Here is a 23,415-nt window from a genome sequence, read left to right as displayed (position 1 = left end):
AATTCATCCACTGAAAAACCCTGAGCACAGTACCTCTGGAAATGCCAGGTCAGTAAGGCTAAGCAGCCTCCTGACTGAGTGTATCATTGTCCTGTTCTTACCTTCACACATTTTCACTGGATCTCCTTCCAATGGTTGGATTAGAGGTTGAGGTTTCTAAAAAGCAGCAGGTTATTGTTTCTTTACACCCTTCTCACATGTTACCAGGTAACATTAAGCAAGTTCACTGATGATAGAAAACTGGGGATGGGGGTGGCTGACACCTGGCAGGCTGTGCTGCGATCCAACAGGATCAGGACAGGCTGGAGAGCTGGGTGAAGGAGAAACTCATGAAATTCAGTAAGGACAAGAGCAGGGTCCTGCATCTGGGGAGGAATAACAGGAGTCACCAGCACAGACTAGGGGATGTCCTGCTGGAAAGCAGCTCCATGGAGAAAGACCTTGGAGTCCTAGTGGAGAGCAACTTCTGCATGGGACAGCAATGTGCCCTTGTGGCCAACAGGGCCAAGGGGATCCTGGGGTGCATGAAGGAAAGTGTGGCCAGCAGGGCTAGGGAGGTTCTCCTCCCCCTGTGCTCTGCCCTGGTGAGACAACACCTGGAATATTGTGTCCAATTTTGGGCTCCTCAATTCAAGAGACAGGGATTTGCTGGGGAGAGTCCAATGGAAAGCTACAAGGATGATTGTGGGACTTGAACATTTCTGCTATGAAGAAAGGATGAAAGCCCTGGGGCTATTTAGTCTGGAGAAGAGAAGGCTGAGAGGGGATCTGATCAATGTCTATCGATAGCTGAGGGGTGGGCATCAAGGTGAGGGTGCCAGGCTCTTTTTGATGGTGCCAAGTGCTAGGACAAGGAACAATGGGTGCAATCTGAAACACAGGAGGTTCCACCTCAACACAAGGAGACACTTCTGTATGGTGAGGGTGACTGAGTACTGGAGCAAGCTGCCCAAAGAGGTTGTGGAGGCTCCTTCTCTGGAGACTTTCAAATCCCATCTGGATGCATTTCTGTGTGACCTGCCCTTGATGATCCTGCTCTGGCAGGGGGATTGGACTCAATGATCTCTGGAAGTCCCTTCCAACCCCTAACACTCTGCAATTCTGTAATATTTTCCTGTTATACTTCAAATTGCAAGACAGAAACACTTATGAGAGAATTGAAAATCTACTTAATCATTGATTTAAAAAGTTCACTGTTTTTGTTCCAAGGAAGACTGAGTGTCTGGATGGACAAACAGTCGGTTGCAAGCAGCCAGTGAAAAAGCAGGAGCTGTATGTGTGGAAATCAACATTTCAAAGCCTGAAAAAATAATCATAGAATCAGTCAGGGTTGGAAGGGACCACAAGGATCATCTAGTTCCAACCTCACACCAGATCAGGCTGTCCAGAGCCAGTTATATACATATATATATATATGTATATATATATATATATATACATATATATATATGTATATATATATACATATATATGTATATGTATACATATACATGTATATGTATATATACATATATACATATATATATGTATATATATATATGTATATATATATGTATATATATATATACATATATATATATATGTATATATATATATACATATATATACATGTATATATATATGTATGTATATATACATACATATATATGTATATGCAGTCCATGCATAAGAAAGTCGTTTAACTTCCTGCAGGAATCCAAGGAAAAAAAATTAAAAAATTTGTTCTCATCACATATAACTTAATTGTACAAAAATTCTTCTCATCTTACTTATTTTTTCCCAGAAAACTATTTCCCTCCCCTCCTCCCACATGTAAATACAGCATTTTTTCCTCATTACCATCATCATAAGCATGGATGGATGAATTTTCTGCTTGGGTTGGTAAATTTTCAAGACAATTTTGCAAATTTAGTGCAGATCTACACCCTTGAATCAGTGCTTCCAGCATATTGCTTGTGAGAACTCTCACCACCAGGTCTCTGCATAATGCAATTGCACTCATGCAAACTGCTGGAGAATTTTTCTTCTGGAGAAAATGCAACATCAATTTGCATGTTCCATAAAAATAATCAGAAGCCACTTTCCTGCAACTTCATTCATTTTGTGCAGTTTGCAGCTAGGGTTAGATCCCTCCTCTGAAAGCACACACAACCAAGACTCCATCCCTCTGGGATTCAGTAATCCTGAGGCACAATCAGCATCTAAGAATCATGGAATTGACCTCTAAGATCACCAAACCAAACAGTTAACCCAGCAGAGGCCCAAAGAGTAGAGTTCAGTGGCACAAAGTCATGCAGGTAGCCAGTAATTAGTGGTGTACCCCAAGAGTCTATACTGGGTCCAATCCCATTCTACATAGAATCATAGAATAGTTGGGCTTGGAAGGGACCTCCAAAGGTCATCTACTCCAAGCCCCTTGCAGTGAGCAGGGACATCCTCCACTAGATCAGGTTGCTCAGAGCCTTGTTGAGCCTGACCTTGAGTATCTTTGTTAATAATGTGGATGATTGATCAGAATGGCAGGTTGGAAGATTATAGAACCCCAGGAGGAATGGCTGATACTCCACAGGTGTGCTTTGCTGTCTGGATAGATCTCAGCAGGCTGGATAAACAGGCACACAGGAACTCCACGAAGTTCAACAAGAGGAAGTTCAAAGTCCTGCACCTGGGCAGGAACAAACCCTGGGGTCCACTTTATTCTGGGAGCCAGCTGGCTCGAAAACAGCTTTGCAGAGAAGGACTTGCAGGTTCCTGGTGGATATCAAGTTGAACATGAGCCAGCAATGTGCCCTTATGGCAAAAAGGGCTTACGATATCCTAGCTGCATTCAGAGAAGCATTGCCACAGCAGGACAAGGGAGGCGAAGAGAGGCAAATAAAATGCCACCAAGATGGAAGAGTTGTCAGTTCAATCAAGTCAGAAAAGAGCTGAGACTTGCAAACAACATATTATTCTTCTGTAAATCTACAGGGGGTGGGAGGCATTTATAAACCTTATAGTATGTATGAAGGGGAATGTCCAGATCTAGTATTTTTGAGTTGAGCAGCCCTGAAAAGGCAGCAAAAGTCTCTAGTGAGTCTGTGAAGAACAAACATTTGAAACAAACATTCATAAATATGGTAAAAATAATTCAGTGTATTACAGTGTATCATAAATATACTACAGCAGTAGTCTAAGCCTACCTTGCTGGTGGACACAAATCAAATTCTGCCACATAAATTGAATTTATAACATTGAAATCTTTCATGCTCTTCACATACAGATGAACCAAAACGATATCCTTCAGTTCCAATCCCTCTGAAGTCAGATTAGCTGCAGGATAAAAACAATACAGCTTTGAAAAGACAAAACATTTAAATTTGCATCAGCAAAACCAACTGGTGATAACATAACAGTTGTCCAAACATGACTCAGGTCTTTGTAACTCACTGCCTACCATGTACTGGTTTATTTCTTTTCCCCATTGAATTCTTTCTGATGTTAGTTTTCCAAATATACAGAAACAGAATCTAAATAAATTTTAACCACTCTGAATAGTGGTGAATTCTTGCCCCAAGAAACCCTGTCATGCATTAATACATGTAGATATGTTACAGTCCAAATTCCTTCTATTCCTAAGTTTTATTATCCTGTATTAATTTTATTATTTTCAGTTTATGTCAGCTAGCAATCTACAAAGGACTTTGAATCACAAAAGCACAGCACTGGAAGGGCCAATAAGAGGTTCTTTAGTGCATCACCCTCTTCAAAGAAAAGATCAAATATTTATATGCTCTTCCAGAGGGATGCCTGTCTAAGCTGTTTTTAAAAACCCTCCCTGCAACAATAATCTCTGCATTAACAAAAGAGTTACAAATGGCAAGAGAGATGAGAGGAAACAGAAGTGGCTGCATCAGAAATGAAGGAAAGATGAGAGCAGAGGAAAGTTCAAGCAGACAGTTAAAGGAAAGATGCTGGAAAGGCAAGATCCTCTGAATGTGCATGCAAAGGAGATTCCAGCCACAGCACTGAAGAAGAATGTATTACTCTTAGTCAACATTAGAGCAAGCTACATGGATCAGGTCTGCACTTTGGACCTTTTGTACCTTGCAAGCGGCAGAAACTAAATGACAAAAAAATGGACAGAGGAGATACATAATAGCAGTCCCACTGGACCTAACCTAAATGAGGCCAGTGTAACTCTGTGGAGCTTGTCCTTTCAGGTTGCAGTGTGTACCTGCATACACCTCTGTATATGCTTTCCAGGAGAAAAAAATCCCCAAAGGCCCTTCCAACCTGCACCAGTCTGTGATTCAGTGAATCTCTGCTGCCTGTTGCCTTTGAGAGAAACAAGCACTTTGTGTAAAACTTTACCACTCTTTTGAAGACAATTCAGGAGCTGGCACACTTCCATCAAGTTTGGTCACGCCAGAAGTGAATTTTGCTCTAAAAGAACAACCCCATGTACTAGTACAGCTGGAGAGCAGCATAAGGGAAAGGGACCTGGGCGTCCTGGTGGACAGAAGGATGACCATGAGCCAGCAATGTGGCCTTGTAGCCAAGAAGGCCAACGGCATCCTGGGGTGGATTAGAAGGGGGTGGTCAGTAGGTCAAGACAGGTTCTCCTCTGCCTCTACTCTGCCCTGGTAAAGCCACATCTGGAATATTGTGTCCAGTTCTGGGACCCCGAGTTCACAAAGGACCTCAGGGAACTGCTTGGAAGAGTCCAGCACAAAGATGCTGTATCCTCCCTGCTGAGGAAAGGCTGAGGGAGCTGGGGGTCTTCAGCTTGGACCAGAGGAGACTGAGGGGAGACCTCATTCATGTTTAGAAAGATGTGAAGCGTGAGTGCCAGGAGGATAGAGCCAGGCTCTGATCAGCAATGTATAGGCTGAGGGAGCTGGGGTTGTTCAGCCTAGAGCAGAGAAGACTCCAGGGGCACCTTACAGCTGCCTTTCAATACCTGAAGGGATCCTGCAGGGAGGCTGGAGAGGAACTTGTCCAGCATAGGACTGGAGGGAATGGTTTGAAGCTGAGGGAGAGTAGGTTTAGACTGGATCTGATGAAGAAGTTCTTCAGTACAAGGGTGGTGAGACTCTGGAATAGGTTGCCCAGGAAGGCTGTGGATGCCTCCTCCCTGGGGGTGTCCAAGACCAGGTTGGATGAGGCCTTGAGCAGCCGAGTCTAGTTGAGAGGTGTCCCTGCTCATGGTGGGGAGGTTGGAGTAAATGACTTCTGAGGTTCCTTCCAACCTAAGCCATTTTAGGATTCTCTGATAATAGCTAGTAACAAATTTCTGAATCCTTTTGGTAGCACTCATCCTCTTTAGAGGAGGTTAAAAGAACCTGTGTTTATTTCCATTCTCACAGCACTGGAGACTGAAGGAAGGTTGGACTAGATGGCCTTTGGAGGTCCCTTCCAACCCATTCTATGATTCTATGACATGCAAAATACAGCTTTTTATAGGGGAATACCTCATGCAAATTCATGAACAAGAATGTGAGCCTACTCATATAGATACTAGAAATTACTTCCATTGTTATGAAGACTGTATAAACAAGCTTTACTTAAAATTTAGAATAGAGAAAAAACAAACCAAACCCAAACCCACCAAAGATAACATAACAAACTACAACCCAAAAATGTGAATATTTTATTTAGAATTCCATTATCTTGTAAGAGGGAGATTGTAAGGAACCTGAATTTCATGATTCCCAAGATAGCAGTTTCTCCTTTACATTAAGAACATAAAAGAGATTTACTGCTACTCACCTAATCCTGGATGCCAAAATGTGCAACAGCTTTCTAGAAAACTTAATTTAAAATTATAGTAGCTGCAAAAGTGTGTTAGCAAGCAGACAGCATCCACAGCATCCATGTAGGCTCACACAGAATATATATTGCAAGACAGCTATAAAGCAAGTTATAAAGTGAGTAAGTAGTGTGGAAATAGTGTTGTTACAGAGCTATGAACATTCTTTTGGCTTTCTAAGGTCTTCAAAAGCCAGCCAAGTTATGATGTGTTCAATACTAAGGCTGGCAGCTTTGATACCAATGATTTCAATCAAATATGTAATGAGATTCTACAATGACAACCACAACATTTAGAGTTATAAAACCACACAATGCAGATCCTTACTTAATTCTATTTAGATAACAGTCCAGTTAACAACATACAATGCACTAACCTTGGAGAGAAGAAAATGCCTCCCTTGCTGCCTCTTGAGCACTTTTGCCTTTTGATGGAAGAAAGTAGGCAGTGATACCTGAAAACCACTGGTAACCACTCAGGGATTTTCCTGACCTTCCTAACTTCTTATCTATGGGAAATGAAAAAATATTACTCTGATTATCATAATAAAAGATTAAAGATTAACTTAGAAGAGATTTTAAATTAAGAAGAACTACATGGGGAGGGGGGAGGTGGGGGGGGGGGGAGGGGGAATAAAAATAAAGGAGTAAAAACATCTTCAAAAATACTTTAAACCGAAGAGATATAACCCAAAACCCTGGAAGCAGGTGTGCTGGTAACAAAGATAACAAATGCTGCATGACAAATCCTTCTGCAACACCTCCTTCAGAAAATACACCTGCAAGTATAATTAGCTGAGCATTCCAGTACTTTATTTCCTGCTAGCCTTTTACCAGTACTTTACCTGCTCTGATACAGATCTGGCACAAGATAGCACACTAAAGATTAATATTTGAAAAGAATCTAAGTGACATAGGAGCAGATTTTCAAATTTATACGTGAAATTTTAATGGAATTTTAATCTTAGCAAATGCAACAAGCCTTCTGATATTTTTTAATACCCCACTAGGCACTTAGCCATGTTCAAGAGCTTAACTGCCACTCAGTAGCAAACATATCTACACTATGGAATTTAGTGTTATCATAGAATCATAGAATGATCTGGGTTGGAAGAGACTTCCAAAGGTCATCCAGCCCAACCCCCCTGCAGTCAGCAGGGACATCCTCAACTACATCAGGTAGCCCAGGGCCTTGTTGAACATCACCTTGAATTATGTCCAGAGATTCAGCCTAAACTATCCCTGGGCACCTCTACCAGTCTTCTACCATCCTCCTGGTAAAGAACTTGTTCCTAACATCCAATCTAAATCTGCTCTTCTCTCATGTCAAACCATTGCCCCTTGTCCTATCACTGCAGGCCTTTGCAAACAGTCCCTCTGCAGCCTTCTTGTAGCCCCTTTCAGGTACTAGCAGGCTGCTCTAAGGTCTCCTTGGAACCTTCTCTTCTCCAGGCTGAACAATCTTAGCTCCCTCAGCCTGTCCTCGTAGCAGAAGTGTTCCAGCCCCCTGATCATTCTTGTGGCCTTCCTCTGGCCCTGCTCTATTAGGTCTGTGTCCTTCCTGTGCCTGTCACTCTGAGGTTGCTTGGGTGAGGACCAACTCATAGACTACATACACAAGTTGAATGGTTTCATTTTGTATTTCATTTTAGAGTTTTCTTTTCTATCTTCAATTTAAAAAGAGTAGAGTATGGGCACAGGTGTGGGTAGACCTTTAAAATACAACTCAATCTCTCCACTTGAAGGAGTTTGGAGAAAAGAAGGCTGAAAGAGGATCTTATTAATGTCTATAAATACCTGAGGGGTGACATGATGAAGGTTCCAGGCTCTTTTCAGTGGTGCCCAGTGATAGGACAAGGAACAACAGGCCAGGATAGGGCCCAGTGATAGGGCCAGGACACAGGAGATGCCACCTCAGCACAAGTTGAAACTTCTTTATTGTGAGGGTGACAGAGCCCTGGAACAGGCTGCCCAGAGAGGTTGTGGAGTCTCCTTCTCTGGAGCCTTTCAAAACCCAGCTGCATGCATTCCTGTGTGGCCTGCCCTAAGTGATCCTGCTTTGGCATTGGGGTTGGACTTGATGATCTCTGGAGGTCCCTTCCCACGCCTAACACTCCGTGGTTCTATGATTCTACATTATAGTAATTTCATTCACATAAATGTGTGGGTTTTGAAATAAAGAAAAAAAGCAGGTTATGCTCCTATAAATAACTTTAAGTGGTTCATTACTACAGATCTGTTGCTTCCTATTAGAAAACCACATGTAGTAGGGTATCTGTTTCTTTTTCAGAGTGTTGTTAAAGGTCACAAAGATACATCTCAGGAGTCTGTTAAAGTAATTAACAACATACTCCAGCATGAAATATTCAGTATTATTTTTCTAATCAAAGTTGTGCAAGACTCACTAAAATCCAAAGGATTCTGTTTCAAAGACTTCCAGATGACTGGAGTGTCTTCCTGTGGTTCATCCTCTTCTGATAAAGGGAGAATATCATCCTCATTGCAGCTCAGCTCACAAGAACACCTTCTGACCATAAATGCACCTGAGGTTTCTTCCTGTTTGAGACAAATATCGTAACATAAGCAAGTGAAGAGCAAGCCAACAGTGTGAAATCAGCAGTTTGTCAACCAAATTTTGTATTTCAACTACAAAAATACTATAGTTCTACAGGTAGAGAAACTCAGACCAATTCATGGAAGAACAACAGTAGAATTTCCCACTATTTAGATTGTAGAATCTGGCGGAATCATAGAATGGTTTGGATTGGAAGGGTCCTCCACAGGTCATCTAGTCCAACCCCCCCTGCTGTCACCACAGACATCCTTTACTAGATTAGATTGCACAGAGCCTTGTCCAGCCTAACCTGGAATATCTCCAGGGGTGAGGCCTCCCTAGACAACCTGTTCCAGTGTTCCACCACCCTCACAGTAGAATGCAATGTGCTTCTGCTGACATATCAAATGGAATAAAAATGCAAAGAGAAGCAGATATATAAAGACAATTATATGCAGTATAAATTAAGTGGGAAAGAAAAAGGAACAAAGGCAATTTGATAATTAACACTGTTACTGAGCATTTGAAACAGAGCAAAAGACTAACAAGAATATTTTTGGACTTTGTGGAACCTTGAATGAATGCAGTTCAGATTAATAAAACAAACAAATGAACAAACAAACAAACAAAAACAACAACAAAGCACACCCCCCCCAAAAAAAACCCCATCAAATCAAACAAACAAACAAACCAAAAACCAACAACCCCCAATTTTTCTACTCATCCCACAAAGACAATCCCTTCCATGAAACTCACCATACCTTTGGATGCTCAGAGTTTTGACACACACCAAGGAGCATTTCCATAAATGTATATATCAAAGTAAATGTACATATCAAAGTAAATTCAGGTTCTCCTGCCCTGCTACTCTGGAATACTGGTTTTGGTCTCCCCAGTTCAAGAGAGACAGAGACCTGTTGGAGAGAATCCAACAGAGAGCCACGAGGGTGATTGGGGGACTTGAGCATCTGTGCTATGAAGAAGGGATGAGAGCCCTGGAGAAGAGAAGGCTGAGAGGGGATCTGATCAATGTCTATCAGTATCTGAGGGGTGGGTCTCAGGATGAAGGTGCCAGGCTCTTTTTAGAGGTGTCCAGGACAAGGAACAGTGGGTAAAAGTTAGAAAACAGGAGGTTCCACCTCAACATGAAGAGACAATTCTGTATGGTGAGGGTGATAGGGCACTGGAGCAGGCTGCTCAGAGAGGTTTTGGAGTCTCTTTCTCTGGAGACTTTCCAAACCTGCCTGGATGCATTCCTGTGTGACCTGACCTAGGTGATCCTGCTCTGGCAGGGCAGTTGGACTTGATCTTTGGAGGACCCTTCCAACCCCTAACAGTCTGTAATTCTGTGATTCTTTCCAAATGCTTTCTACTTAAGCCAAAGGAAAAGTACCCAGGACATATTTTAAAGCAAAATACCCAGGCAGAGTGCATACTGACAAATTTTCCAAAATTACCTGCTCATTATACTCATTATATTTTCAACAATCATGTAATTACAGCACTCTTTTTAACTATTTTTTTTAAACTGCAGAGCAGTCTGTGCAATCCATCTGATTTTCCAGGGCAGCCTAATCTGCAGAGAATGTTGACTTTAGGATCACTAGCTTGGCTAATCCTACTTGTCTTCATCTAAATCAAATATGAATGATGTCAGAATTTATCCATAAACCCTAACCAAAGATCACTATGTGCTGTAACTCCAAATTTCATTGATTAATTTTCTGCTCAAAGGTCATAAATTTCCTACAGTGTTTAAACTATGCATATCACTGCAGGGTTCTTAAATACTAAATTCACCAAAAATTATGCTAAAGCCACAAAAAGAAAGATAAAAAGTTGCCAAAATATGAAGCCTTTGGCAATCCTTAATCATATGGATGAGAAGCTGGACATGAGCCAACAATGTGCTCTTGCAGCACAGAAGGCCAATGGCATCCTGGGCTGCATCAAAAGCAGAATGGCCAAAGATGGAGAGAGGGGATTCTGCCACTTTGCTCTGATGAAATCTCACCTGGAGTACTGCACCCAGCTCTGGAGCCCTCAGCACAGCAAGGACATGGACCTGATGGAGAGGTTCCAGAGGAGGGCCACCAAAATGATCAGGGGACTGGAGTACCTCTGATACGAGGACAGGCTGAGGGAGCTGGGAGTGTTCAGCCTGGAGAAGAGAAGGCTGCAGGGAGACCTCAGAGCAGCCTGCCAGGACCTGAAGAGGGCTACAAGAAGGCTGCAGAGGGCCTGTTTGCAAAGGCCTGCAGTGATGGGATAAAGGGCAGTGGTTTGAAATGACAGGAGATTTAGATTGGATGTTAGAAACAAGCTCTTTACCATGAGGGTGGTGGAACACTGGCACAGGTTGCTCAAGGAGGTAGTTGAGGTCCCATCTCTGGAGACATTCAAGGTCAGGCTCAACAAGGCTCTGTGCAACCTCATCTGGTGGAGGATGTCTCTGCTCACTGCAGGGAGGTTGGACTGGATGACCTTTGGATGTCCCTTCCAACCCAAATCATTCTATTCTATGATATGTATTAGAAACTGATGAATATTCTTTTAGCTCAGAAATCAGTGTCATATCTCTAGAATTTCCATGCAGGATGTCTATGAAAAAGGATTATACTGTGAAGCACTCAAAAAGTCACCTCAAGTTTGACTCTCTGCATTCTCTGCTTTTTAGCAATTAGATCTCATTCAGGTGCAAACAAAATGGTTTATGTATTAAAAATTGTTAATCACATCTGGATATAGACACTGAAAATGAGTAATTTTTTTTGGAAAATAAAATGTCTCTCATTGAAACTTCAAAAAATTTCTCTTGATAGCAAGCAAAAAGACAAAAGTGGGGGAAAACAAGGTAGAAAAGTATAGTCTGCATCAGAAGTCTGCAAGAACTCAGCATTTATATTGATATTTGACTTCATTGGAGAGTTAAGTTAAAGCAGTGTCTGTGGAATTTCTCAGGAAGGGCAAAATTACAGAAAGGGCACTACTTGTAAGAGGAAAGTAAGCTCTGCTGCTTCTAAAAGGGCTCACAGGGAGTTTTATAAGCACTGTAAACACTAAAGCTATGCTCCAAGAGGGGCTGATGTTCTTTGATTGGACCTCATTTTATTCATTCCTCTAAGAAAGGCAGGAAAGTCAAGGCAATAATCTACTTTATGTGAATCAATTGTACAAGAGGTTAAAAGAAGTCAACTAAGCATAACATAAGAGCCCAAGGATGAAGACTGCAGTTTAGCACAACCATGACATGCATTCCAGCAGCATCTCTACCATAACACCTCTACTACTGCACATCTGAACAACCTTTAAACACATTCAGTGGCCACTTCCCTGGCCAGCCTGTTCCAATGCTTGCCCATTCTTGCAGTAAAAAAATTGTACCTAATGTCCACCCTAAATCTCCCCTGGTGCAGCTTGAGGTGGCTCCCTCTTGTTCTATCACTATTTGCCTGTGAGAAGAGACCAGCACCTGCCTCTCTGTATTGTAGGTAGTTGTAGAGGGTGATAAGGTCTCAGCCTCCTCTTCCTCACACTAAACAGTCCCAGTTCCCAACCCACCACACTGCTCCTCATCAGTCTCATTCTCTAGGCCCTTCACCAGCTTAGTTGCTCTTCTCTGCATTCTCTCCAGTCCCTCAATGTCTTTCCTGTATTATGGTGCCCAAAACTGAACACAGCACTTGAGGTGGCCTCACCAGTATCAAGTACAGAGGAGCAATCACTGCCCTATCCTCTGCAGGTGAATATGAATTGTACAGAATTCCCCTGTAGCTTTGAAATTCATTAATATTACAAATATCCTAAATTGATGCTGCATGAAATTCTGCTGTCACCCACAGTCACATTCTTTTCTCCTAACTATGTCACTACTGTATACATTGTTAAGCCTACACAAATATGGCTTCAGAGACATAAATAAAATCCTGTATCTACACACATGAGCAGCTGGACAGTTGCAAAAGCTTTGGAAATTAATAAGAAATAGCAGAAATTCTACAATGTCTTTTACATGCACCAAAGACTGTATGAGTAATAACAGACTATTGTTGATTTCAATGCTCATGACATCACAATGACTCATTCGAGGCTGACTCCTACAATCACAGAATCACAGAATGTTAAGGGCTGGAAGGGACCTTGAAAGATCATCCAGTCCAACCCCCTTTCCAGAGCAGGAGCACCTAGGGCAGGTCACACAGGAAGGCATTCAGGTGGGTTTTGAATGTCTCCAGAGAGGGAGACTCAATGCTCCAAAAACATTGGTAATCAATCACTTTTTGCAGCAGCACAGGTGCAGGCTAGAGCAGAAGTATTAAGTGTGGAACCTGGCACTAGAAGAACAAGAGGCTCAATGCCAGCCTAAGCAGAGCTGCCAGACTCTGTTTAGTAGCCATATTCAAACCTCATACAAACATTGGCCTTCCATTCCTGTTGACAGAAAAGTAACCTAAGAATTGAAAACTGGAGGTTATAGACTGTCACAAACAGGCAAACTTTCCTTGAATAATATTCTCATCACTTGAAAGACAAAAACTCCAGCTTGCTGTAATGACATTTTAATTAAATCTTCCAGGATCTATTTTACCACATAACATTTTCATGTTACTTCACAGAAGCAATCTATTTTCCCATTTGTTTCTCCCACACCCACTGTACATTGTGATACCAACCTAATTTTGGATCAGAGCCTGCATGCATACATATGCTTAAGTGTATTCACATAACTCATGTCATTGATGCAAGTGTGCTCAGAATGAAGCTAAGCAAATGCAGGAGTGTTCCAAGATCCAAATTCTCCTGTTGGTTAAAAAAAAAAAAAAAAAAAAAAAAAGCCTTGCAGCTAGGACTTTGACTGAAATAGCTGAATTCCATGCAGTGGTCTTTTATGAAAACAACAGATTGCTTTCTTAAAAAGCTTACATTCTCCACTACAGAAACTGGTAGCAAAACCTATCACAACACAGCTCCAAAACTGATAGCTCTCTCAGTGAGCAATGAGAACACAGTGGGGCAGAGAGCTCAGAAGACATAAGGAAAGGCTTTGGTCACTTTTTTGTTCTTTGTGGCCTACCTTGATAACAGAACTGCTTGGAATAAACATGAGACCACTTAACCTCCTTGCAGTATTTCAAGTACGGAATCACAGAAACATTCAGGTTGGAAAAGATCCTCAGGATCACCAAGGCCAACCCAGAACCCTACTCTACAAGGCTCACCCCTAAACCATAGCCCCAAGCACCACATCCAAACCACCTTTAAACATATCCAGGCTTGGGGACTCCACCACCTCCCTGGGCAGCACATTCCGATCCCTGACCATTCTTGCTGGGAAAAAAAAAATTCCTAATGTCCAGTCTAAACCTACCCACTGGCAACTTGAGGCCATTCCCTCTTGTTCTATCACTACCTGTGAGAAGAGACCAGCACTAGCCTATACAATACAGAGGCACATAGGAAAGAAAGTCTTCTACACTCTAAAGTCTCTTCTTTGTGAAAAGAGGACAGCAACATTCTCTTTTCTCAGAGACCTGGACTGAATATACAGTCAAATGGATTAGGAAAGAAAATCCTGTACTTGCTATCTATTGCTTGAAATAAGTCAGTGTACGTAAAATTAAAATAAACCATTAATAAATAAAACTGGCATTTGTCAAACTCTTGGAAAAATAACTACAGAGATTATCTGTGTTATTATGTTCTTATACCAGAAATATGTTTGCATCAGCAGAAGCTCCAATAGCTTGAATTTCTGATTATTCAAAAGCCAACACAACTTAGCAGAGTAATAGAATAGTATAATATGAGGAAAATAGGAAAAGTAAATAAATGCAAGCAAAACAACAACAACAACAAAAAACAACCTCCATTGTTTCACAGTTGTATTTTTTTCCTAATTGAATCATAAAATGACAGAATGGGTTGGGTTGGAAGGGACATCCAAAGGTCATCTAGTCCTTGCAGTCAGCAGGGACATCCTCTACCAGATCAGGTTGCTCAGAGCCTTGTTAAGTCTCACCTTGAAAATCTCCAGGGATGGGACCTCAACTACCTCCTTGAACAACCTGTGCCAGTGTTCCACTACCCTCATGGTAAAGAACTTGTTACTAACATCCAATCTAAATCTCTCATTTCAAACCATTGTCCCTCATCCTGTCCCTGCAGGCCTTTGCAAACAGTCCCTCTGCAGCCTTCTTGTAGCCCCCTTCAGGTACAGGCAGGCTGCTATTAGGTCTGCTCAGAGCCTTCTCTTCTCCAGGCTGAACACCCCCAGCTCCCTCAGCCTGTCCTCATAGCAGAGGTGTTCCAGCCCCCTGATCACTTTGGTGGCCCTCCTCTGGACCTGCTCCATCAGGTCCATGTCCTTCCTGTTTTGAGGGCTCCAGAGCTGGATGCAGACTCTGGAATATACTTCATAAAGTGTTGTCCCCTCCACTAAATGAAACATTCTACCTGTTATATGTACAAAGACCCTGTCTTACAGAAAAAAGAAAATAATGATGAAGGTAGTTGTCTGTACTATGTACACCACAGTGGTGGCCTTCTTTATTTACCATGAAATAAATGAGGCTTTGTCAAATTTTGAGCACTAGTGTTTTAATGGCATTATTATTTATTCCTATTTTTTTTGTGTGTGAAATGCTGACAAAAATAAGTCTTGTTTAGCAAAGTTTTAATAAGGTTTTACTAATGAAACCTTAGTATTTATCCCTTTAGTATTTCCTGTATTATCACTGGTAATGAAAGAAAAGAGGGTGTGTTAAAAAGAAGCTTCAATTATTATGCAAAAAAACATCTTGAAGTTGCACAGTAATGTCTTAAAGCAGAGCAGTAAGCAAAATGTTATTTTCCCCCAGGCACAAGGGCTCATTTTACTGCCAGAAACAATCTAAAACAAATTTCTGTGCAGCCTTTGTAGTAAAACATGAAGAGATTTAGTTGAAGAAAATGCATTATAGAGGAGGAAAGCCAGCAGAGACTAAGGTACATGTAAAATTAACACCTGTGGCACACAGCAAAGATGAAATGAATATACAATAAAAGTTGAAAAAATGTGCATCTCAGTTGAAATAACAAAACTGATGTCACAATAGTTATTAGAATTACCCATCACTGTGCAGCCTATTAATGGTTTCTACAAAGTGCTTACACAAGTGGCTACTTTTACACACTGTTCATAAAGGAGTACTTTTTGCCCAATTTTCAGTAATCTCTTGAAAGCCTGCAACTAAAATTAGTTCTCCTTCTAAAGCAGTTTTTCCCTGAAGTGATTTATTGTTGTAGGAGTGCATTTTAAGTGTTGAATTACTAACTGATACTTTTTTTTTTTTTTTTTTTTTTTGAAGGGCTTGGAAGCATGAAATAGTGAGAAATAAAACCATCCAGTACCACATGCATCTCAATCCTGAAGGCATCTTTGTATCATTATGCAGTTAAACTATGCAAACACAGCAACAAGTTTTGCTCTGAAAGACTGATTTCTTGTCCAGATTCAAAACTGCTTGAAAATCTCCCTTGTTTTTGTTGTGACACAAAATAACCTATAGCCAAGAGATTCTAATATTTTCCTTATGAGGCAACCACTGAAGAAAATGGACTATTTTCCTTTCAACTATACAAGACATTAGTTTATATATCAAAATGCAGGGCAAGCCTCTGTAAAGCTTACCCCTTTGAGAGTGTGACAGCTTTGCCTGCAATGGATTTGAAATAAGATTTACTACAACACTGCTTGAAACTGGGAGGCTTTAACCAAATCTAAAACATCTACATAAGAAGGGGAAAAGAGCTTCTGCACAGATAAAAGTAAAATCTTGATTCTTATATAAAATGTTATGCATTTTAATATGACTTTTTGCCTGATTTATGTAAAGCTTTGTGTTTTCCATTTTCCCTGGCCTGTCACATTGCAGTGATGTATGGAGCATTCTAGCATCAAGTTTGCCATGAGCAATAAAGTCAGGGCCCCCAAAGAAATATTAATAAATTATTACTCTTCCCTACCATGGCCCTCTCCCAAATTTTAGTCAGTCTATTTAGTTTTGCTTCACATAGTCACTTGATATCCTTTCAGTCTCTCATGCAAATATTTAATGTTTTAGTTTTGAAAGAAATCTCAGATTTAATCCCAGGATTAAATACAATTTACTACCCAAGGCAAGAATGAGACCATCATGGAAGAAAAGTGTGAAAATATGTTATCTGTTGGGAATAATAAAATTACAAAAGAGGGGAGGGGAAAAAAGCCATGCTCTACTGAAAGAAATTCAGATGTAGTCACTCAAGAGATGTAAAATTAAATATAATCATGTTCTATAACAATCCTTGCAGCTGGGAGAGGTTCTGTGATTTTTCAAAGTGTATAAAGAAGTAGGAAAACCTATAAAAAGATGACTGCCACAGCAGTAGAAAGATCATAGAATCACAGAACGGTTTGGGTTGCAAGGGACATCCTCCACTAGAGAGACAGAGACCTGCTGGAGAGAATCCAAGGGAGAGCCAGGAGGATGCTTAGGGGACTTGAGCATCTCCCCTGTGAAGAGAGCCTGAGAGCCCTGGGGCTGTTTAGTGTGGAGAAGAGAAGGCTGAGATGGGATCTGATCAATGTCTATCAATAGCTGAGGGGTGGGTGTCAAGTGGAGGGGGCCAGGCTCTTTTGGGTGGTTCACAGTGATAAGCCAAGGAACAAGGGGTTCAAACTTGAACATGGAAGATTTCAGCTCAACATGGGGAGAAACTTCTTTCCAGTGAGGGTGACAGAGCCCTGGAACAGGCTGCCAGGGGGGTTGTGAAGTCTCCTTCTCTGGAAACTTTCCAAACCCACCTGGATGCATTCCTGTGCAGACTACCCTAAGTGATGCTGCTCTGGCAGGGGGGTTGGACCTGATGATTTCTTGAGGTCTCTTCCAGCCTCTGGTATACTGTGAGACTGTGATTCTGTGATAGACCAGGTTGCTCAGAGCCTTGTCCAGCCTCACCTTGAATATCTCCAGGGATGGAGCCTGGGCAACCAGTTGCAGTGTTCCACCAGCCTTATGGTAAAAAACTTGCTCCTAACATCTAAACTAAATCTCCTCTTCTATAATTTCAAACCATTGTCCCTGTTCTGTCCCTGCAGGCCTTTGCAAACAGTCCCTCTGCAGCCTTCTTGTAACCCCCTTCAGGTACTGGCAGGCTGCTATTAGGTCTGCCTTGAGCCTTCTCTTCTACAGGCTGAACAGATTCACTCCAACCTGAGACAAAGGAACATGAAAATAGAAGGCATGCATACAGCTTTAAAGGAAGATGATATGTGCAATCTACTTGCCTTATTCTCCAGATGTAACTTTAAAAATTGAAGGTAGGCCACAGGTGCAAATGCATCAGCCGAATGCACAACCACCTTGTCTGAATCCCTGAAACACAAAATTCCCAGCATCAAATACCAGTATATAATTTTACATACAGGTAATACTTAGTCAGTACATAACAGAGACTCCAAGGTAACTCATTGAAAATCTTTATTTTTCACGGAAATTAAGAAAAAACCCCCAGTTTGCTAAAAAATGGCACTGGGGAACAAAACATTTTCTTCACTAATTTTCAACTTTCAATAGGAATAAACCATACCTCCTGTGTGAGCCAGCACAGGCAGGATGCAGGAACAACAAAACCACAGATAAAATGCAAAGAGTTAATGAATTGTCATTACTTCACCAACCAGATGATGTCCCAGGCAGCACCCAGGCAGGGGAACACAGCTGGGGCTACAAGCACCAGAGAGCTCAGTCCATGCTAGAGGATCACTGAACCTGCTGTTTTCACCTGTGTTTCAGGGAACAGAAGATTCTAGGGAGACCTAATAGTGGCCTTCAGTATCTTAAGGGGGCCTACAAGAAGGCTGCAGAGGGACTGTTTAAAAAGACCTGTAGTGACAGGACAATGGGCAATGGTTTGAAATGAGAGAAGAGCAGATTTAGATTGGATGTTAGGAACAAGTTTTGCACCATGGAACACTGGAACAGGTTGCCCAGGGAGGTAGTTGAGACCCCATGCATGGAGATATTCAAAGTCAGGCTTGACATGACTCTGAGCAACCTGATCTTCTGGAGAATGTCCCTGCTCACTGCAGGGGAGGGTTGACTATGTGACCTTTGGAGGTCCCCTCCAACCCAAACCATTCCATGATTCTATGATTTGCACAGGTGTAATTTCCTATTGTGCTTTGATCTTTCCCACAGCAGGGCAGGAATCTCAAGCATGTTCAAAAGGGTACTGCTAAGTCTATCACAAGATTGAGCTATCTAAACTCAGATGTTCTACTCATCCAATAAGGCCAGACAACAATTAGTATGCTATATGTGTTTTTTGACACCTCAGCTGCAAGTCACTCAAGTGTGTTTACAGTCCTCGTCACCAATCTTCCATTATTTTCCCACTCTTCCAGAGAGATTCAGTTATCTATAGTTAATGAAAGCATAAATGGCATTATGTTTCATATTCTAGACACTAATATGCAAATCAATCTTCTAAATTCAGCCACAGGAGATTTTTTAAAAGTGCATTCTTCTTGATTAACGCTCTAGGGATTATTTCTTAGAGTCACAGAATGGGTTGGGTTGGTAAGGACCTTAAAGACCACCTAGTTCCAACCCCCCTGTCATGAGTAGGGACATCTTCCACTAGACCAGACTGTTCCAGGCCTTGTCCAACCAGCCCTTCAGGGAGGGGCCATCCATGACCTCCCTGGGCAACCTGTTCCAGAGTCTCAGGACCCTCACTGCAAAGAATTTCTCCCCAATCTCCAGTCTAAATCTCCCCTCCTCAAGCTTCAATCCATTGTCTCTCATCCTGTCACTACAACCGCATGCAAAAAGTCCCTTCCCAGCTTACTCAGAGGCCCCCTTCAGGTACTGGAATGCTGCTTTTAAAGTCTCCTCAGAGCCTTTCCTTCTCCAGGCTCAACAGCCCCAACAATGCTTCACGCTGAGAAACTGCCTGATTCGACCATCTTGCAGCTGAAGCTGAAGAGTACTAGACACAACTTTTTAATGCCAAATGTGTTGGTAACAATTGATAAACTTCCTGTGTGCCGATTCAAATGAGTTCATTTTCATTTTCGTTTTCACAGACACAATCTGTCACACTTTGATTCACAAGAGCCACTATCTGTTATATCCATCTGCATGGTTTTCCTACTGAAGAAAAAGGTAGCTCTAGGAAACAACCATCAGAAACTGAAAGAAAAGATAAGAGAAATTGAGATGTAGTACAAGAAAATATGGAAATTGTTATAATTAAGGCTCATAACAGGACACACAGGTTATTTTCTTGAAGCCACAGTGCCCTTCACAGTAGTTGATCAGATGAGAGAGATTTCTAGCAACACCACATAAAAGCCATGCAAATTGGAAACAGTTGAAGTCTTGGCCAGATTCCACTGACTTAATGAATGTGTAAAATTAACAGAAATATCTGTTCTATAAAATGTGGTCTGTGATTTAAAATAAGAGAATCAACACCACTACATTGCACTACAGTGATAAATACCTTTACCACAGGAAGCTCCACTTCCCTGTTAGAAAACTTTTAAAGTATTTTCATAAATAGACCTTTAGCTGAATTCTTGAGATATTAGATAGATCCTTTACAATTGAAATATCACTTATTCCTTCAATATATCTTAAAGCTAATCCTTTAAGATTAAAATCATTCATAGAATCATAGAATGCTTTTAGTTGGAAAAGACCTTTAGATCATTGAGTCTCACTGTTCACAGGATCACAGGATGTTAGGGGTTGGAAGGGACCTCTGGAGGTTGAGTCCAACCCCTCTGCCAGAACAGAACCATAGAATCTAGTGCAGGTCACAAAGGATCACATCCAGATGGGTCTTGAAAGTCTCCAGAGAAGGAGACTCCACAACCTCTCTGGGCAGCCTATTCTAGTGCTCTGTGACCCTCACATGAAGAAGTTCCTCCTCATGTTGAGGTGGATCCTCCTGTGCTGTAGTTTATATCCGTTACCCCTCATCCTATCACAGGGTGCAACTGAGCAGAGCCTGTCCCCTCCCTCTAGACACCCAGCCCTCAGATATTTATAGACACAGGGATCTGATCGATGTCTATCAATATCTGAGAGGTGGGTGTCAAGTGGAGGGGGCCAGGCTCTTTTCAGTGATGCACAGTAATAAGACAAGGAACAATGAGTACAAACTTGGAACACAGAAGATTTCACATCAAGTGAGGAGAAACTTCTTTACAGTGAGGGTGACGGAGCCCTGGAACAGACTGCCCAGAGACATTAGGGATCAGATCCCCTCTCAGTCTTCTCTTCTCCAGACTAAACAGGCCCAGGGCTCTCAGCCTCTCCTCATCAGGCAGTGCTCCAGTCCCTTCAGTCATCCTTGTAGCCTTCTGTTGGACTCTCTCAAGTAGATCCCTGTCCATCCTGAACTGGCGAGCCCAAAATTGGATGCAATATTCCAGGTGCGGCCTCACAGGGCCGAGTAGAAGGGGAGGAGAACCTCCCTGGATCTGCTGGACAGACTCCTCTGAATGCACCCCAGGATCCCATTGGCCTTCTTGGCCACAAGGGTGCATTGCTGACCCATGATTTTATGTCGCCACTTTTGGAATCTCCCTCTTGCTAAAGAAACCTATTGCTTCCCTGCATGGAGGTATTTCCAAAATCAAATTATCAAATTTTTCATTTCACTCCAGAGAACACATCTTCCAGCCAACCAAGAGTTCAGCAGACATCTGCCAGAGGAGCTGTGATCTCGTTTACTGGTTTGCTTGTGGCTCTAAGTTTCACCCAAATGCCATGCAATGAAACAGTTAAGAGCTCTTGGTTCTCTGATCCCTGTATGGACAAATTCCATTCTGATAGAAAACCTGAAACAAACAAAACTGCACCACAAAAGCCTTAATCGTGTCTAGGTGCTCCTTAATCCTAACCTGAGCATCACCAAGACATTATTACCAGTCTGTTTACCTGGCTAAGAAAAGGAACAGCAGTCAAAACACACCACTCAAAGCAAGCAAGCTTAACTATTTAACAGGCAAATAAGAAACTTACAACAAGACACAAATATTTTCCATATCCCACTACAGAGATTTTTGCAATTTATTCCAAAGCAATAAGCTACTCAGTGTAAATGATCTAGATTCGTTCAAAGTTTGTTTTTAAAATATCCTCTAATAATTGAAGAAAACTGTTTCTCACTATCACTTGAAGCTTCTAAAGTTAAACCAGACACACACACATGGTTAATGGAACCCACAGGCTACTGATGTGGCAGTTTATCAAATGTAGCTGTAATGAAAGATAAATATTACAGGCAATTCGCACTTCATGAAAGGATAAAAGTGTCAGTGTGTAGGTACCAGTTTTACTGCAGGCTATAATCAGCAAGTAAACCAAAGTGCAAATGTCTAAAAAGTTTATAGCCCTCTATGAAGGCCTCGTCTTGTCATCTATTGATTTAGGTTTTCAGAGGACTTTGCCAATGTTGAACAAAGTGAGTGTTTGTGAACTTCGAGGACGTGTTTTACCTCTGCCAACAAAAGTTGCCTCAAGCTAAATGTGAGTATGTTCCCATTGCTTTAATATCAGGAAATAGAAGAAACTGCTTCTTACACAACTATTTTCTTCTTGAACAGAGGGCAGTCCAGCGTGAATGTTTCGTATTCTCCACCTTCTCCACAAGCATGGACTCCATATTTCTCAGAAAGCTAACACAAAAGGGAAGTTAAAATATGTAAGTATTATGTTAAAGCAGTCTATTAAATGTTTTGCTGAAAACTTCTGTGTGCTCTTTCACAGTATCATACAGCTAGTTCTTGATTTGTCTGGAAGCACATGGCAATGATCTAAAATTCACCAGTTTGTGATATTTTAAATAGAACTGGCACTGTAACAGACAGATAAATTAATTAATTCCTAGTCCTTCCTCAGTGTTCAGACTCCAGTATTTTTCTTTAGCATAGGTAGTTCATTTCTGTGAGAAACTTGCACTGCAAATGAACACAAGAAGTAGCACTTCACACAGAAGCATGCAAGAAACACAACTTCAGGCAGCAGATTTGACAACTGCACCCTGCATTTTGGTAAAGATCCCTTCTTTCAAAAAAAACTCTAAAAACCAGAATCAATGAGAATTTCCTAACACAAAAGCCAGAAAGAAAACATGCTGTTTTCTTTAGAAATTGTACTGAATATGCTTTCTAAATCAACATGGGCATTTATGAATATCCCACTAAAACATAGAACTCCATAAACCAATACATTCAAAACTATCTTCAATATTCCCTTCTTCCTAAATGGGCAGCTGTGGAGCAAGAACCAAAGTTCTGCTGGCTTCAGGTGGGCACAACTACTGAACAGTTCGCTGTAATTCTGTATTAATGTACTGTAATGATAGGTAGTAATCAAGCACATTTACTCTGCCTGAACAACCTCCCTTTTTCTGCAGGAGAAATCCATCTTGTCATCAGCAGATTGTATCACTTTCCAGAGCACTAGCAGCTTCAAGCCAAGTCCTGTCCAGTTTTTTTCTTCACATTAGGCAAGCATTAGCAGACTGCTTCAAGTAGTTCACAAGAAGCAGAACTGCAGTCCTCAACTTCATTGCCAACATCAATGTTACTACTGGGAATATTTATTTAACCCCCTTATGGTTTTCCTTAGAGGAAAAGATGCCCACCCATGATGCTTCTGCAGTTCTCCACAGCGTGTAGGAGATGGCTAGAAAAAGTCTGCCTAGGGGGGTAGAGAATAATTCCAAATCCGTTGTCTATTTTTAGGCAAGCACGAGTCTGAATTATTTATACTCATTACAGGTTCAATTTTTTTATGTGGTTACTAGAATATTTGTGTAGCAAGTCTGTTTCATAGATTCTACTGATATTGTGTTTTTATTGTTGAAGCTGGATGTATAGTTTGCATTACTTTGCAATTCTCTTTCAAAGTCTTTTTCATTTTAAAGCTTCAAAAACTGTTCAGAGCTTGAGCTGTCACCTTAGAAAAAAATAAATAGAAAAACAATAAAACTTTTCAGTGTGAAAGAAGAAAATGAAAGACACGGACCTG

At 41.4% G+C, this 23,415-nt stretch overlaps 1 protein-coding gene across 3 annotated transcripts in view; it reads right to left on the bottom strand.

Annotated features, from left to right (window-relative positions):
- The window catches only part of DPH6 (diphthamine biosynthesis 6), a 191,581-nt gene that overhangs the window by 117,247 nt on the left and 50,919 nt on the right, over nt 1-23,415 (bottom strand). For 2 of the 3 annotated variants that reach the window (XM_054400524.1, XM_054400525.1), the window contains exons 7-11: nt 21,964-22,058; nt 17,648-17,739; nt 8,196-8,342; nt 6,168-6,299; nt 3,183-3,312 (exon numbers count right to left, since the gene is read on the bottom strand). In XM_054400524.1, the coding sequence (XP_054256499.1) occupies nt 3,183-3,312; nt 6,168-6,299; nt 8,196-8,342; nt 17,648-17,739; nt 21,964-22,058 (596 nt within the window). Of the gene's footprint in view, nt 1-3,182; nt 3,313-6,167; nt 6,300-8,195; nt 8,354-17,647; nt 17,740-21,963; nt 22,059-23,415 lie in introns of all 3 variants that reach the window. The other variant, XM_054400523.1, reaches the window with a different exon arrangement.

This window comes from Indicator indicator, chromosome 4 (genome assembly GCF_027791375.1).
Source record: "Indicator indicator isolate 239-I01 chromosome 4, UM_Iind_1.1, whole genome shotgun sequence".
In the NCBI taxonomy this organism is placed as follows: Eukaryota; Metazoa; Chordata; class Aves; order Piciformes; family Indicatoridae; genus Indicator; species Indicator indicator.
This window is presented reverse-complemented; position numbering and strand designations above follow the sequence as displayed.